At 36.2% G+C, this 17,742-nt stretch overlaps 1 protein-coding gene across 2 annotated transcripts in view; it reads left to right on the plus strand.

Moving 5' to 3' along the window:
• The window catches only part of phf2 (PHD finger protein 2), a 58,409-nt gene extending 55,197 nt beyond the window's left edge, over positions 1-3,212 (plus strand). For both annotated transcript variants that reach the window (XM_084726818.1, XM_084726811.1), the window contains exon 22: positions 874-3,212. In XM_084726818.1, the coding sequence (XP_084582944.1) occupies positions 874-962 (89 nt within the window). In that variant the 3' untranslated portion in view covers positions 963-3,212. The remainder of the gene's footprint in view (positions 1-873) is intronic.
• The last annotated feature ends 14,530 nt before the right edge of the window (positions 3,213-17,742 follow it).

Genomic DNA, 17,742 nt, shown 5'->3' on the forward strand with positions numbered 1-17,742 from the left:
TCTTTTACGGCATTTTAGCCCTGTTACGTCTTTTACATTTTTTTTCTTGTTATGTCTTTTACGTCATTTTCATGTTGTTATGTCTTCTTCTTACGTCGTTTTTGCCTTATTACGCCTTTTACGTGATTTTTGTCGTTACGTTTTTTACGTTGTTTTTGGCTTAATGTCTTAATTTATCATTTTTTCTTGTTACATCTTATTATGTCTTTTTCATATTCTTATGTCTTCCTATGTCATTTTTGTCTTCTGCATCATTTTCATTGTTACACTGAATTTGTCTTATTAAGTCTTGTGACACCTTATATGTTGTTTTTGTCTTGTTATGTCTTTTACCTCATTTTTGTCTGCTTATGTTGTTCCGTCTGGCATTAAAACTAAACTGTTGAGCCTGTTTTGATGTATGGAGCAGAGAGTGCAGATATTTGTGTTCAAACGTAGGGGTGAAAATAAAAAGAAATACTCAAGTAAAGTACAGATATCTGAAAAATCTGTACTTAGTTACTTCATCTCTGGAATGCACACATTGTGTGTTAAAATTTGTTTGCATTCATACTTGTGAAACAGTTTAGTGGTTGACGGTGTCTCAGCTCCTGCTCATCAGACTGTAAACAATGACAGCACACAGAAGACAAAGTCTTGGCCCGAATATCTGTTATCTGCTATCCAGATATACAGATATCTGTTATCAGCTGGCGACATAACATGGGTTGTTGCTAGCTAGCAAACATACAGGCAGTTTTTACTATATATTGTTTTCTTATTTCATGAAGGAGTAAAGATTTTCTGTATTGACTTGATTCCGATAGAAGTTATTTCTGCAGCAGGAGCTGGACATTCTCTCTTATCTTCTGTCTTTTCTCTTCCTTTTCACAGCGAAGCGGCTAAAGAAAGGCATGGCAACGGCCAAACAGAGACTCGGAAAGATTTTAAAGATCCATCGAAATGGAAAGCTCCTCCTGTAGCACGCAGCAGACTGCTGTCGGACTGGGAATTCATGAGCTGGGTCCCATCCCAACCTCACCCCCTGTTCACTGAGTAAAGCCAACGACAGAAGAAGAAAAAAAAAAAAAAAAAAAAAGAAGATCATGCATTTTTCAATTTCTAAGAAGAACATCACTCAAATAGGTTTTTGCCTCTACTTATACTTTATAACTTTCAGATATTAAAGTGTACAGAACCTACTATAAATATTTTTTAAGAGAACATGTCTCATTTTACTACAGCTGTCAGTTTATCAGGGGTTGCTAAAAAACATGAAGTAGAAGTACATTGCAGTCATTCCAAGATTTTTGAAAGTATCCCTTGCATGTATTCAGTTGCATGTGCGCTTGGGTCAGGGGTTTGGGGGATTTTACACATTAATTCCTACGATATGGATGCAGCTTATCATTGCCACCGACGATCGACGGGTAGGAGCGGGAAAAAAAACATCCACCTCCTCTCTTCTTCCCACAGAGATCCTCCGTGTTTTGATTAGAGTCAAGTCGAGCATTTATCTCTTTACTTTAACACTTAATTTTGCAGAGCACTATCAGCGGCGGTATTTATTTATTTGTGTCGGGTCATAGACAGGAAGTGGGACAACTGTAAAGCACAAAGTGTATCAAACAGCGGCGGCGGTGTCAGGCTAACATAGGACTACAAATGGCGCGTTTGGGCGTGTAAATCATAGGATTTCTGACACTACGTGGGACCTGTAGCTGATGATAAGCCTCATCCATGTCCGGTCTGCAGTTACATGGGGATACTTTCTCTCTTCTTTTGCTTTCTCAGGCAGCACCGACAACTTTTAGACTCATCTCTGCATTTTTACGGCTTCACACAGTACAGTATATAGAATGTAGCTTGTACATAGCCTTTTAAATTCCTACTTTTTGTATCCTTTCCCCTTAAGGCTTAATTCTACATTTTTACCGGTTTTGCTAATTATGAATAAATGAATAAAAATATATATATGGATATACAGTATAGTCCTAATTTTTTTGAACTTTTATTTTGTTTTGTTTTTTAAAGGCAGAGATTCATTTTTAACTTTTTGTTTTTGTTAGATTTAAAGGTGTTGCCTGGAAAACAACTGAAGAAATAATACATTTTATTGTCATATGGCCTTACATACACAAAGCTAATTGTATTGTGATTCTGTTTGAACAAGAGACGAAGCTTTGAGGAAAAATTATACGACAAAAGGACAAAAAAAAAAAAAAAACATACTTAAAGTTTCTATGACCAGCCTCTTGTTCGAGTTCTAGTATCCTGAAGGGTTTCGGAATTATTTTACTAGCACCTTGTGAAGTGTTTATGTGTCAGTGATGTAATTTATTAATGTTTGTAGCTTTTTTATACTTGTACAATTCTTAAGAGTTTTTTTTTTGTTTTTGAATATTTCATCGACTTGTGAAATGACCCTTAGCAGATTTTTTTTTCTTTTCTTTTTTGTTTTTTTGTTTTTTTTTCCGGATGTGTGTGCGTGTGTGTGTTTGGGGGGCATCACGGACATTTTACACACTAGAATTAGCATTTTTTAATCTCCATCCTGTCTCCACTCAATGTCAATGTTATCATGATATCATGGTCAACATTTTCAATGTGACATATTATTATTATTATTATTGTTAATATGAAAATCATAAGCGTCCACGCCTCCATCACACGGTTTTCTTTTGGTCAGGACATTTTCGGACACAGTCCAATGTGCTATAATCTATAGCAGCAGTGTTTTAGTCACAGATGTAAACATGCGTCCACTTCTCAGATCCAGTATGACATGCGCTCCGATCAAACTCTGTCAGTGGGACATATTTTCAGGTTTTTATTTGTACAATATGTGTGTTGCTTTGTTGTGGTTTATTTTTGTATGTCCGACTTATTAAATGCATCCACTGTGCCAGGACAGTGAATGATACCTGTTGTAGCTGTCTTCCCTTACTGTTCTTTACAGTACTAGTAAGTATTTACAATCCTTTTTGACCTGAATCTATATTTTTCTGTATTTAGACGATTCTGTTTGAGATCATGGCTCACTTTTTTAAAGACATGGAGAAATGGCAGATTCCGAGGAACAAGCATATTGTTGTTGAATGATATGATTGTCAGCCTTGTTTACTTTTGCAATACAGTTACTGTGGAAAACCTCCTTTGTAATGTGTTCCTCTCCCACTTGCAATGTGACGGCTTCTGTGGTGACGACTAAAAACATGTTTTTTCCTGCTTCACATTGTCCATGCTTTGTAGTCGCACCAAAACCACACTGATCACAAACTGATCCAGCTTTGTGTTTCATCGGGGTTTGTTTTTTCAGCTGATAATTAGCTGCCTCTCGTGGCAGATACTGATAAGATAACTGATAATTTCACATTTTAATATTTTAAAAAGAAGTTCATATCAGAGGAGTGGATTTTAATTCTGGTCCGTTCCCAATCCAGGAACAATGATTCCCACTCCATCGCCTTCTCGTCACTCCACAGTCCACACATTACATTACACTAGCCCTAGTATTATTATTATAATTTCCGCTCCCTTTGACTTTCTTTCTTATCTCATCCTGGTCCTGTGAATAGCAGTGAAATTGACTCCCATCCTGTGGGGAAAAAACGTCAGCCTCTAGTTCATATAATCTGTAGTTTCTGCATCGCTGAAGGTAAGAAAAACTCAGATGTGGTGAGCAAAGACGGATGATTTAATATTCCACAACTCAGACTGAACCAAATCTAGCAGACATCGCTATGACAACAAAAACAAACAACAGTTCTGACTGTTCAGATGTTTAGTTATTATTACTAAGAAGTAAATCAGAAGAAGATTTTGACTTTAATAGAGCATTTTGCCGAAGAATTCAAATGAAATCCTTTGAAATAATGAAATCAGATATTATTATGGCTAATATTTATTGGCTACATAACTATAAGCAAAAAAACACAAATATATGTTTAATATATCTGTATAAAATATGTAAAGAGATTAAACTTGAATTGAATTTGAATAAAAGCATCACATATAGATAATGTGCTGAATATTAAACAAAAAATTAAACCAATCTACATTATGTTCTATTTAGAAAGAAAACGTTCATATCAGTGTATATCAGACAAAATGTATATTTATCAAGCATCCCAAGATTTTTTTTTTTTTAACTTAAAAAAACATCTCAAGTTTTCAGCGTCTGGACTCCCGGAGCTTTAAGCAGCTGCTTTAGCCAAGTCATTAATTAAAACCAAGCCAAAGTCAACACCATTAAAACTGTATTAACGTTAAAGCGCTGACTCTTTTTCACTGGAGGATTCACTTCCAGAATCCTGAGCAGGTGCTGCAGCTTCTAAACACTGTGCACACAAATTCATGCAGGATAAAGACAGAATAGTTCCTCCTGTTTGCTGCCTCTCTGGATCTGATGCGGCTCTTAAATCTGAGCTCAGACAGCCGAGGGTTTGTGCTCAGCTCTTCAGCAACAGCAGGTCTGCACCACTAGATGGAGTCAAAAAAATACATGACAGTAACAACTGATGCATGTTTTTAAATCAGCGCAGTGCAATAATGTTCAAGCACACCATAAATTCAGCTGTTGAGGAGCAGTTGTGTTTTAGTGTGATCTGCATTTAAACTCTTTCCCTCAAAGCTTTGACCATTCAGTGAGCTGTAATACACAGTTTGGTTGTGTCCAGAGGTTTTATTTTAATTACATCCACATCTTATTAGCATGACAAAAAGGAAAGAGCATTCAGAAAACGTCTGCATAGAGTTTAAAATGTCCAGGTCAGGATTATTAAGTCAATAAAGATGACTTTTTTTTTTTTAATTCAAGAAAACTTTTGGTTTGCTCTACCTTCAGAAAAAAGTTTGTGATAAGTAAAAACTGTAGGTTAAACTAAGTTAATTATTTACACTGAATCAACATCAAATATTTCATGTGACTGATAACATCAGTTTTTTAATTTGAACCAACGTTTTATTTTTTTCAGTGTAGATGGAGTCCAAAAACAGAAATATACTGATACATGTTTTTACATTAACTTAATGCATTGGTGTTAAAGCAAACCACAAACACGTTTCTATTTAGACTATTTTCCTTCAACCATTCAGTGAGCTTTAATGCTCATTTTGATTCTATACAGATTTTTATTATTTTTTTAAATCTCCATTACATCTAGATTTTATCAGCATAATTACAAAGAAGAAAGTGCTGAAGAACCTTCAGGAGATGGTTTTCATGGAGTTAAAAATATAAAGTAAAACATGATTTTTTTTTTTACTGGATTATTTACATTAAGTTCATTTAATATAATAAGAATGATTATTATTATTTTAAATTCAGGATGACTTGAAATAGTTGGTTTACTTGGTTTGCATGGAGTAAAAAAAAAATACAGGTTTAACTGAATAAATTCTAATCATTGTGTCAACATAATATATTTGTGATAGATTACTTTAGTATTTTTAAGTTGATCCATTTTTTTCAGTGTAGCTGGAGTCAAAAAAATATGAATGTAAGAAGCAATGCATGTTTTTAAATCAGCCTAATGCAATAATGTCCAAACAGACCACAAATGCAGGATTCAGCTGTGGAGGATCAGCTGTATGATCTGCATTTAAACTCTTTTTCCTCAAATCTGACCATTCAGTAAGCGTTTAATACACAGTTTGATTCAGTCCAGAGTTTTTTCTCAATTCTCAAACTTTTTTTTTTTTTTTTTTAACTTTAGCACAACTTGGAATAATCTGTTTGCTCCACCTTCAGAAAATAGTTTGCATGGAGTTAAAAATACAGGTTAACTAAGCAAACTTTATTCACTTAGTGAGCACTGAATATTCTGTGTGACTGATGCCTTTATTTTTTTAAGTTAATTCAGAGTTTTGTTGTTTTTACAGTGTAGATGGACTTAAAAAATATGAACATAACAACTGATATGTAATGCAATAATATTCAAGCAGACCACAAGTGCGAGATTCAGCTGTTGAGAAGCAGCTGTGTTTTATTATGATTTGCATATTCAGATTATTTTCCTTTGAGGTTTGACCGTTCAATAAGCTTTAATGCACATTTTGATTCTGTCCAAAGTTTTCATCTCAATTACATCTAGATTTTATGAGCATAATGACAAAGAAGAAAGTTTTCTTCAGAAAATAGTTTGCATGGAGTTGGAGTTTCAAGTTAAACTGAATGAATTATTTACACTAAGACAATAAAGGCATCTTTTTTTTTTTTTTTTTTTTTAGGACAAGTTGAAATAATTGCTTTGCTCCAACTTCAGAAAATAGTTTGCATGGAGTAAAAAAAAAAAAAAAAAAAAAAAATTAAGCTAATTATGTCCATTATCTCAATCTCAAATATTTTGTGAGATTGATTATTTCAATTTTTTTTTGAGCTGATCCAACGTTTTATGTTTTTACAGTGTAGATGGAGTTAAAAAGTACATGAATTTAACGTTTTTACCTCAACTTAACGCAATAATGTTCAGGCAGACCACAAATTCAGGATTGAGCTGTTGAGGAGCAGTTTTGTTTCATTACGACCGACATATTTAGATTATTTTCCTCAGGTTTTTAATACACGGTTTGATTCTGTCCAGAGTTTTATCTCAATTACATCCAGATTTTATCAGCGCAATTACACAAAACAAAGGAGAATTAGTTTTGAAGAAGGGATGTGAACATCAATGAGGAGATTATACAAAAATTAGTTACAGCACATTTAAAATTAATGTCTCCAACAAAAATAAGTCAATTAACTTTTACTTAGTGTAATTAAAGGCTGATTAGATAAATAGGGAAGTTATGTGAAGGCTTCATACATTATACTGCTTGTTTTCCTTTGTTTTAATCCGGGCCTAATAACACATCTGGACACAATTGATCTGACAAAAATAAAATGTGTGTGCGGTGATCTTCATGGGAATCTGCATTTATCCCCACACTGATGTTTGATTTAATTTCTCAGTCAGATCTTTGTGTGTGTGTGAGAGAGAGAGAGAGAAATGTGGGGGTGCAGCGGTGAAGCGGCACGGCTGTTAAAGGTCGTGACCCCGTTTCCACCCTGGTTAGCATCAAAGTGAGTTGTTATTGTTAGCTAATTGTTAACACAAGAACGTGAAGTGCTCCGACATCAGCAAATGAAACAATCACATAATTTGTCCTCTCAGGATCATTTTCACACACTGACACGAAACAAAGCTCACACAAAAGCACCGCACAATGACGTTACAGGGAAGATAAAATGACAGGGAGCCAAAACTACAGGGGATCCACATAACTTTAAAGAATAAAATAACTTTTGCAAAGTCGTCATGCAGTGATATAAGCTGGAGCAAAAAATGGAATTCTCATTTAAAATTGTATTTCTTAAAGATTATTAACTTCTGATGCGTTTTGTGTAGTTTACTTAATAATATAAACAGCTAAGATTAAGATTATTTGGACAAAATGTGAGTGTAACATACAAAAGTAAACTCAAAGTCAATTTAGTGCAAACAAAGAAATCCCCATCTCATCCAGTAATTTCTGTCCATATCGGAGGTCTAAAAAAATCTTATTTTAAGGGCATCACAAATGGAAAATTAGCTGCTTCTCACAGCGGATACAGATAAGACAACTACTAGGTTTTGTGTTTTAAAAAGAAGTTCATAGTTTATGTACACCTGAGGAAAAGAAAGACTCCGATGTAGTGAGTGCAGTAGTAGATGATTTAATGTTCCACAGCTCAGACCGAAACAAATCTGACTGACTGACATCACTAATACAAGAAAAACAAAGAACGGTTCTGATTCTTCAAATGTTTTTCTAGTAAAGTTCATCAAAAAAACTTCACAAATACGCTTTGGTTTTTATTGGGCATTTAATCCAAATTAAAGGCTTTGACATAATCTGACAAACAGCGTATTATTATAGCCAACTATAATTTAATAAACAAAATAATAAATATAAATGACCCAGTATTGGTCCATGATTTATTGGGCCTGATTTTAATCATGCATCGCTGCCTTGTTGATTCAAAACAAGTGAACAAAGTGACCAGGAAGAATATTTTCATTTCTTTCCAATATAAATGAATTTGTTTAAAAAACATTGTGGAAATTAGGCAAACTGCTGCACCAGAATGAAAAAAAAGTTACATGGAATTTTAGAAAATACCTGAAACAAGTTGATTCAAACTGTATTACATTTGAAAGTAGTTACTGCACTGGATATTTTTTTCACTTGTACAACAATTTACAGGAACAGAACTGAAATTAAAACTTACTTACCTTAACAGGAAGTAGAGTAAATGTCATTTTTGCTCTAACAGGGAGAAGACTTTCCACAAAGATGGTAAATTGAGAGAGCTTATATAAAACTTATAGAATTTGTATGTCTTTAGTAATGTATAATGACCCATTTTACTGCAAACTTGAACTTTTAACTCGTGTTTATGTGTCTTTTTGCCCTGAACTATAGGTATGATAGAAAGATTCTTATTTTATTCTCCTGAGACTGTGTTTATCAGCTCCTGGACCAGATGCAACATATTATTTTGAACAATAATAATGATAATAATAATGACATAATGTTAATGTGAAAAAAAAAAAAAAGTTTTGAGTAGGGTTATTCCAGTTGAGATGTTTAAATACCATTTGTCCATCCTTAAACCGATTCCAGTATATTTGTGTATCAGTCACTACAAAGCACTTATCCAATAACTGTGTAAAAAATATTTTAGTACTTATTAACAGCTATATACAGCTATGTATTCATATGATCCGTATGATATGATTGCTGTTATTGTTGTATGGCCTGGCTCTGGTTAAAAACATTTGGTGTACGGGACACTGGTGAGATGCAGAAGGGTCTCCTTTTGAGGCAAATAAATTATGTGATATCAGATCAGTGCATAGACTAGTTTACTTGCCACCACCTGATCCAGCATTTTAGGCTGTATTAAAGGTCTTTCCAATGTTGGTATTAGTATCGGAAGAACTCTATCGGAAAGACTAAAGTTCTGGATCGGATATTGGCGAATACCCGAGTCCACGCACTGATCTGATTGGCCCCAAAATACCAGATCTTTTAAAGCTGAGCCAGGCCATACAAAGATGATAGCAATCTTATCACATCCATACAGGCTTAGTGGTACACAGCTCTTAAAATGAAATAAATATATATATATATATATTTTTTTTATAATGCAGTTTGAATAGGTACTTGCCAATGGTACTGGCCAATACGCAGTGTTGGGAATCAGGAGGAAAAATGTTTTATTTATTCATTTATTCAAGGAGATTTGTGTGCATAGTTGACTCAAAATAGAGAAAACGTAACACTGAAAATGTAAAACAATTCGCTTCATATCTGACTGACTTTTCAAAGTTCTGGTCCGTGAACACTCTCTGCCCTCCTTCCTGGTTCTTTGTCAGCTCCTCCGGTGCACTTGGTCTCCGGGAAAGGGCAAGTGGGATCACAATTTAAATGTCAGTGTATTAAAAACAATGCCTGCAGAGTGTTACAGTCTAACTGCATTCATGGCCACACCGCGCTCTCTTAGTGATCACAGATGTGAATGAGTTGCCCTCGGCTGCTTTGAAAACCCTCCGGTCCCGCACCGGAGTCCCCAGTGGTCAAGAGAAACGTGCCATGTGAGAGATGTCTTAATTACACAGGAATGTCAGGTTAAGCTTTGCCTTTGTGTGGCCGAGCAATGATGCAAGTTGCAGGAGGAACTTTTTTCTTTCTTCCCCTCCATCGCTCTGCCTTTTATTCGTCCCGTTCTCCTGAGTTCAGGGCTGTCATTAGTAATAATGCGGGCTGATTCCTCTGCCAACAGATTGGTAAAGCTATAGAGATCTGCAACTGTGCGCAGGGGCCCCGGAGCCATCTCCTCCTCACAAAGAGTCTTAGGTTGCCTGTTTTTGTGGCGGTGATGAAAAGTGGCAGACTGGTGTTTCTGTGCAGTTGTTTGGAGCTGCTCCCCTCTGCGTGGATTAACTGCTCTGTCAGCCAACAGGAACTCCTCTGCTGGTGTTTCACCAGGAACTCAAAAGTGCAGAGAGACGTTTGGCTTCTGCCGACACACACGGAGACGCACTCCATGTCCTGTGTGTTTTGGTTTGATGCCCAAAAAGTATCAGTGAAATTACTCTTAAAAATTTTTGACAGCGCCTGTTCTTGATTTAAATAAAACATACACATGCTAACACTTCCAGTTTTTTTTGGTGAAAATTTATTCTTTAAGGATTTATATACATGAAATATATGTATTTTCTGAAATGTTTTGGTTTGTTTGATTTTTTAAATATCTAAACTTCCTCTGTGACAGAAAACAGCCTTGTCCTTGTTTTAAAAATGTGTCAAAAACCTTCAAAATCTAAAATTAATGACACCTACTGATAACAGAGGTATAAAAATGTGCTATTATAATTGTCTTTGTTTTAAAATAGTTTTTTAATGAAAAGGTTGTCCCTTAAAGTTGTGTCCCAGATTTCCATCAACTCCGTCAGATTTTTACAAAAACATATTTTAATCAGGCATAAAAATGGTTAGCCATACATTAAGGACCCTTGTCTCACTTCCTGGTTTTAAAAAGGCGGGAATACTGCTCAAGCAGTAATAAGCTTTCTATTTTTCAGCAAATTCATTAGATAATATTGCCATCAGGTGTGTCTCAACCATAACATGTCAACTCTGTAACCCTTCTAAATCAAAGCTAAATAAGAATTATGGTTATTTTATGTGTATTTTGATAAACATTAAGAGAACTCTGAGACACTTTAAAAAAGAAAATGACTGCTCACTATGACTCTGCTGTGAAATGAAGAAAATTAAAATTCTGTCAACTCCGTCAGATTTTTACAAAAACAGTTTAATCAGGCATAAAAAGGGTTAGCTTATACACTAAGGACCCCTGTCTCACTTCCTGGTTTAAAAAAGGTGGGAATATTGCTCAAGCTCTGGTAAACTTACTTAAACAAATGATTGACAAGATCAACTCCACAGCCCCTTTAAATGGTGGTTTTAAAATGTGTCTTGTGATTAGCCAAGAGTTTGATCTTTCAAAATATTTGAAGCATAATTGAAGATTAAAAATTAAAAGGCCCTCAAAATACAGTTTTGTTCCAATTCTCAAGAATGAGTGACAGCTTATTATCATGCTGCATATTTGCACTGGAGTCAGCAGGTAGGATTTGTACTCGGCTCAAAGTTGAGACTTTTTTGGCCTCTTTAACTTCCAGGACTGCTCCAGCGAGCGTACAAAGGGTTAATATTGTGAAAGTCTTCTGTTTGAGGGCTTAAAGATCCCTCAGTAATGGAGTGAGAGGAAGCTAAAACTTAAAAACCGTTGTCAAACAAAACACGCCGTTGCCTCAGCATAAAAACGAGCGTCCGACAGCTTGAGAAGTGCAAGTAAACGCTGCCCGGTTTCAAGACAAACACAGAGGCTCTGTTTTATGGTGGCGTGTTTCCTTAACCTTTGGCAGGCCTGAAATTTTGGAACTGGAAAACAACACTTCATCGTTAATTTTTGACGCCCATCAAGGAAACGAGTGTCACGAGTGAAGCGGAGCCCACCCAAACGAGAGTATTATTAATGTGAGCGTGATCGAGGCCCCGGTGCAAAGCTTGTTTTATTCTCTGACTGACTGCTCACAGGGACAGCTGCAGTAGCAACAGACACAGAACAGCAGACAGGATTTTTACTTCATTTATATGTCAGTTGCACCCCAAAGTTTTGTTATGCATTCATTAAAATATAAGATGTACATCATGGTAAAGAGTATTCTCGACGGTTCTTCCTTACAATACTAAAACACACCATCTACATATTGAACTATGTTGGAAATATATCATGTTCAAATACGTTTTGATCCAATGTGATCAGAATGTCACTTTTCTGATATTTGTTATACCGTATCAAAATATGAAACCATAAAAATGTATAATTTCCATGAAAAACAACATGCAAAATTTCCAGTAACTGCAAGGTGGAAATACAAACTAAGCCCGACCACAGTTCCTGCATCTTGGCTTTGTGATGCTGCATTCACATGATGTTAACAGAGTGGGAAAACTTCATATTAATCCAACGTAAAGCTATAATATGAAATATTTCCACATCAGAATGTCTACTGCTAGGTCTGTGTTATGTTTTGTTGAGATGTGTTCTTACATTACCCCAAATGTTTCCAACAATGTTCAAACCCAAGGTAATGGCGCGTTTAATTTGGTCGCCTATTGCTATAGCTTCCAAGGAAATGGGAGAGTCAGAAAGGAAGTGACTAAACAAAATGTGAATACAACCTTACATCAACACATCAGATTTTCATCAGCAATGGTAGTTGTTTAAAGAAGCAATATGTAGCCATTGTGCGTGCAAAAATGGTTACAGCAGTCCAAATACCAAGTTGGAGCCATAGATTGTATATTAAATAGGTTGAAATTATGTTGAGTATATGATCTCTGGTTAAAGCAAGTTGTTTCACCCCACTGCCTCCTCCACAGACTTGAGGAAGCTCAGGCAGGCTGCAGGAACACTGCAGGAACACTGCAGGAGTGCTGGACGCTTGCAACATTGTAAAATGACAATAACAAGCAACAACGAGTCCTCCACCGTAAGTTGATCAGCTGTTTATAAATGCCGGTTGTGATCAATGTGAAGTTAATCCGGTTATCCTGAAAACAAAAGCCCACTGCTCTGAAATAACACACAATGGATGATCAGTTATGTGACCATCTCTCACTGCCTGTCAAACTCCATTAACATTTTGCTCAATTTAACAGTTATAAACATCTACATCTTCTACAAGATTATTAAGGATTTCTTATGACTCATAAACAGATGCTTACTCATTCTGCAAAAATTTGGCATTAATTTGGACTCTAATTAACGTGAAACAGATACAGTTATTGTGTTCCGGAGTGGAAATTTCAAAGGGGTAGTGTATTTCAAGTTAACGTTTCTTTGATCTCTCATGACACATCATGGTCCTTTTATGATTTACTACAGTAAATATATTACAGATTTCTCGTTAACAATGAAGACAGCTCCCATGATCCCATGCTGCTTCACCATGCCTTCAAACTGTTGTGTTTTGTTTGTCTTGTTTAGATGTGGGAGAGACCCGTGTTGGCAGAAATGCCATACTGTGCTTTTGAGTTCAGCATTAGTTGTTTGTCATCCTTTAACTCGCTCCTTATAAACAGCCTGATTTGGACATTTTATTGTGTTACATATATCTAGTAGATTGTTAACATCTTCTACCAGATACAAATAACTGGAGTTTTGTTGCAGTGGCTGAATTGAGTGAATAAGAGTTTGTTTCGTGTTATAGTTTGAAGTAAATACCAGTGACACTAGCTTTGCAGCTACTTTGCTGCCAGTTTGTTGAGACTTCTCTAGTTCTTTTGACCAGGTCTGACATGAACAGTTAATACCTGATGTTTCTTTGGAATTTCAATTAGGTGGCAGACATGAATGTTTCTTTCCCTGTCGGCTGCTGTCTGAATGATATGACATTCACATGTCATAATCCCTGCCAAGAGATAGCTAACTAGTTAACAAGATAATTAGCTTGAGAAATAGCCACAGCAACTGTTAGCTGAAGTCACTTAAAGGGATAATTCTCACAAAAATGAAAATTCAGTTATCTACTCATGCTAATTGAAGGTCAGGTTTAGGTTTTTAATCCACAAAACACTGCTGGAGCTTCACAGGAAAACAGGGCTGCAGAATCTCTCAAACAGTTGAAGTGAATGGTGACCAGTCTTCAAATAGGAAAAAAACAGAGAAAAAAAGAAACAGAAAATGCCTCCATGCTGCTCATCTGCTGTAATCCAAGCCTCGACAGTCTCGAATAAAGCCTTGACATGTTATTCACTTGTGCATGCACATGTTGAACGTGGTTCCAAGCCAAAGATCTACAGTGAAAATTCAGGTTAAATACATGGTGTAAATGGCGTCTTTTAAATCAGCTAGGCATGCTGGGGCTTTATGAGACTTGGATTACACCAGACAAGCAGTATGGAAACAGTTTTTTTTTTCCAGTTGTTTTTTCCGTTTGAAAACTGGTCACCATTCACTTCCATTGTTTGGGAGATTCTGCAACACTGTTTTCCTGTGAAACTCCAGCAGTGTTTTGTGGACTAAAAAACTAAACCTGACCTTCAAACGGCATGAAGGTGAGTAGATAATTAAATGAATTTTAATTTTTTGGGTGAACAATCCCTGTAAAGAGAGGAGAGGAGAACAGTTGTCCTCACGCTGATGGTCTCAAGACATAGGCCAGTTAATTGAGACTGTTTTATAACTTGTTAAAGTCCTTGTAGTAGGGTGCCCCATAGCTCAGTTGGTAGAGCATACACACCCAGTATTGAGGTTGTCAGTCCTCTGTAGCAGCTGCTGGTTCAATTCCCGTCTGCAGCCCATTTGTTGCATGTCATCCACTCTCTCTCCCTCTACCCCCTTTCCTGTCATATCTTCAGCTGTCCTATCCCAATAGAGGCAAAAAGCCCAAGCTGTAGGGCTGGACAATATACCAATATTATATCATATCGTGATATGAGACTACATATCATGATAGATTTTGGATATCGTTATATCGTGATATGGTGTAAGTGTTGTCTTCTGCTGATTTTAAAGGCTGCATTACATTAAAATTATGTTACACATAATTATATCCACATTACTGATGATTGTTTATCAAAAAATCTCATTGTGTTAATATTTAGTGAAAGCACATCATTCACTTCTCTACAATATTATCACAATTTTTGGTGAAAAATATTGTGATTGTTAGACTTTGGGGCTTTGCCTCTCCCTTCCCTCGTGTGTCCTGTTTTCCCTCTCTAGTGTGTCATTTTTGTCTCAGTCTGTCTCTGTGTTGCTGGGTGTGGACGCCTGGTTCCCTCCTCCTGCCTGTCCATCTGATCCCCTGCAGCTGCTGTCCTGCTAACCTGGACCCAATCCACTAATGAAGCCACTGCAGTATATAACCCCGGCTCAGACATCCAGACTCTGCCAGATCGTTCAGTCTCCTTGTGGTATAGACACCTAGGCCCTTTTTCAGAGGAGTTTGCTCGTTGTAATTTTTTTAGGTGTTTTCCTGGATGTCAGTTAACTCAATTTTTCTCTGTGCTTCAGATCCTCCACACCAACTCCACCAGAACACCAGTTCCAACCAGTCTTGTCTCCGTCTTCTGCCACCAGTTTGGATTATTCAACCATCGGCTCCTTTCCCCGCCCTGCTCAGCCATACTTTGCAGCCTGCATCCAGTCCATTTCAGCCAAGCCTTCAGACCGCCCTCAACTATCCACAATAAACTGCTTAAACCTCTCTCAGTCTCCAGGCTGTGCTTGTTTTTTGGGTCCTAATATTGAACGGCTGTAACATTGATAGTTGATTTTTGGCCGTATCATCCATCAAAAATACAACAAACTTATTTTCACCTTAGCCTTCGCTGCGTCCACTCTGTTGTCAGTCACAACCTACATGATCAATAATTTTTGATACTGACTAAGTTTTTCAGCTGTATCACACAGGCCCAGTTTGATGTATGGACTTATGTAAGCTAGCTACAAGAGTCCTGTTAGCTTGCTAGTGGCAGCAACTGCAAACTCATCCTCTGACTCTTTGAATGTATATTTGAATGTAATAAACTGAAAGATTAATTAATTATATCTATTAACAGTAGGAGGACATTTAATCAACTAAGTTGTTCAAAAGGACAAAGTGAGCAGTAAGACCACATTTGTAGCGTTCTCTGAACATTGACCATTTGTCTTGTTTTCACCATGTGTTTTGTTACACATATTTTTGTAGCTGCAGCACATTAACATCTCTCCACAGAACCTTGAGAGTAAATTACTCTTTCATTTCCTGCCCTTTTCTAATTAACAGACCTCCTGCATCTTTTTCATTTCACATGATTTGTATTTTCGTATCAAACTCCAACCCGCTGGCTCGACCCCGGGACACGTGTATGCTGCACACAGTAAATAGATGTGATCGCTTCAGAGCTGGATGCATTTTTTTTTCTCTCTCTCTTTTCCAGAGAGCGTGTGTGTTGCTGAGGGGAAAGAGCAAATGAGTGAGTGAAGTGTTTTACACTGTCATTGCACCAAGGCCTCCTGACATAAACATCTATGATCTGCACTTTGTGATAGAGCTCTGTAAACAGAGAAGCCAAACAACAGATGCAACATATTTAACTCGGCAACACACGAATGCAAACATCTGTTAGCATAGCTGAGCAGTTATTTTTAGAGGCTTTTTGTTTATGAGAACCAGCTCAGGCAGCATACAGTAAAATGGTACCAATAAAATGTTAGTGCTGACATTATTATTATCATCCTTAATGATAGCACAAGTAACAGTGATAGAGGTGTTGTGTTTATGGTGACATTAAATTTCAGATGTATTATTGCAGTTTGAAGAAGCTCATAGTGTTAGTGATGTTTATATCAACATCTGCATACATCAGCCAATCACTGACAAGAAACTGCAGGACAGAAATGTCAAAGTTTTTGGTACATGGTACATTTTCTGACTGGAGTTCAACCTGCTGACATTAATAAAGGCTGGAAAAGCTTTCCTGTAGTTTGCATCATAAACAGAAACTGAGGATCTGTGAAAGAGGGATAAATCAATAATATATTGTTGTTTTAGGGGAGACCTGGGGCCATTACAACTTTTCCTTCATATCTCACAGACCACTTAAAATATATATACCACTAATTAATAATACAGTTGATATGTTTTCAGTAATAAGGACAAGACTATGATATTAAATTTAGTGCAAAAGAATGTAACAATTAGGGGTAATTGTAACTGGGTGGGGGCAAATGCAAACTTAAATACTTAAAGTATCGCATTACTGTTGTAGTATCTGATAATACTTTTTGTATAAGGTTCAAATTCTTTCAGATGTCAGGCATTGTATGCATTCAAAGCAAGAGTCAATTTCTGTTTTTGCAGAAGACTTGGTGACTATTCTAGTGGTAATTTTAATTATTTGAATTGGGTTTAAGTATTTAAATTTACTGAAATATGTTCATTTTCTCATAGAAAAGTATGTCAACACAGACAAACAAGCTGCTTACATTGGGCCATGTGACAACATTGAGCTATAGTTGCCCCCAATCCTACAGCCATGTTAAAATCTTGTTTGCCAGCTAACAATACATATGTAAGTGATAATGTACACTCAGCAGGTCATTACTGTGAAATAAACCCAGACAGGTTGATGCATCTTGGATCACCCTGAGGGGTTTATTTCATAATAATGACCTGCTCACTGTACATTATCCCGCTTATTAAATGGTAACCGACTTAAAGAATCAATATTTTGACACAAAGTATTAATATTAAAATTATTTTATGGATTTAAAAATCATCTTATTGCTCCTCCAGAGTCTATGATAAGAACTGCATATGGTATACTATAAGAAAATAACATACTTTATAATGTTGTAATTGACCAATCAGAATTGAGCATTTAACAAATTAATAATAAATAAATGAACATAGTTTGTTCGTGTTATTCTTTAACCAATAACCCAAAGATAAATAAAAGACTTTGATGTAAGTTTAAATTCACAGTCACTGAAACCTTAGTCAGCAGAAGAAAAATACTGTACATCCAAAAAGTAACTCTTATTTCTATTAAACAGTGAGCTATTGGGCATGAGCAGAGCAAGTGTCATCACTCTAGCTTTTTTCTGACTGGAGTAATTGAGTTATTGCAATTGTCCCATGTTACAATTACCCCTGGTCTCCCCTATTTGTG

Source organism: Lutjanus erythropterus, chromosome 2 (assembly GCF_056507025.1).
Source record: "Lutjanus erythropterus isolate fLutEry1 chromosome 2, fLutEry1.hap2, whole genome shotgun sequence".
In the NCBI taxonomy this organism is placed as follows: Eukaryota; Metazoa; Chordata; class Actinopteri; order Lutjaniformes; family Lutjanidae; genus Lutjanus; species Lutjanus erythropterus.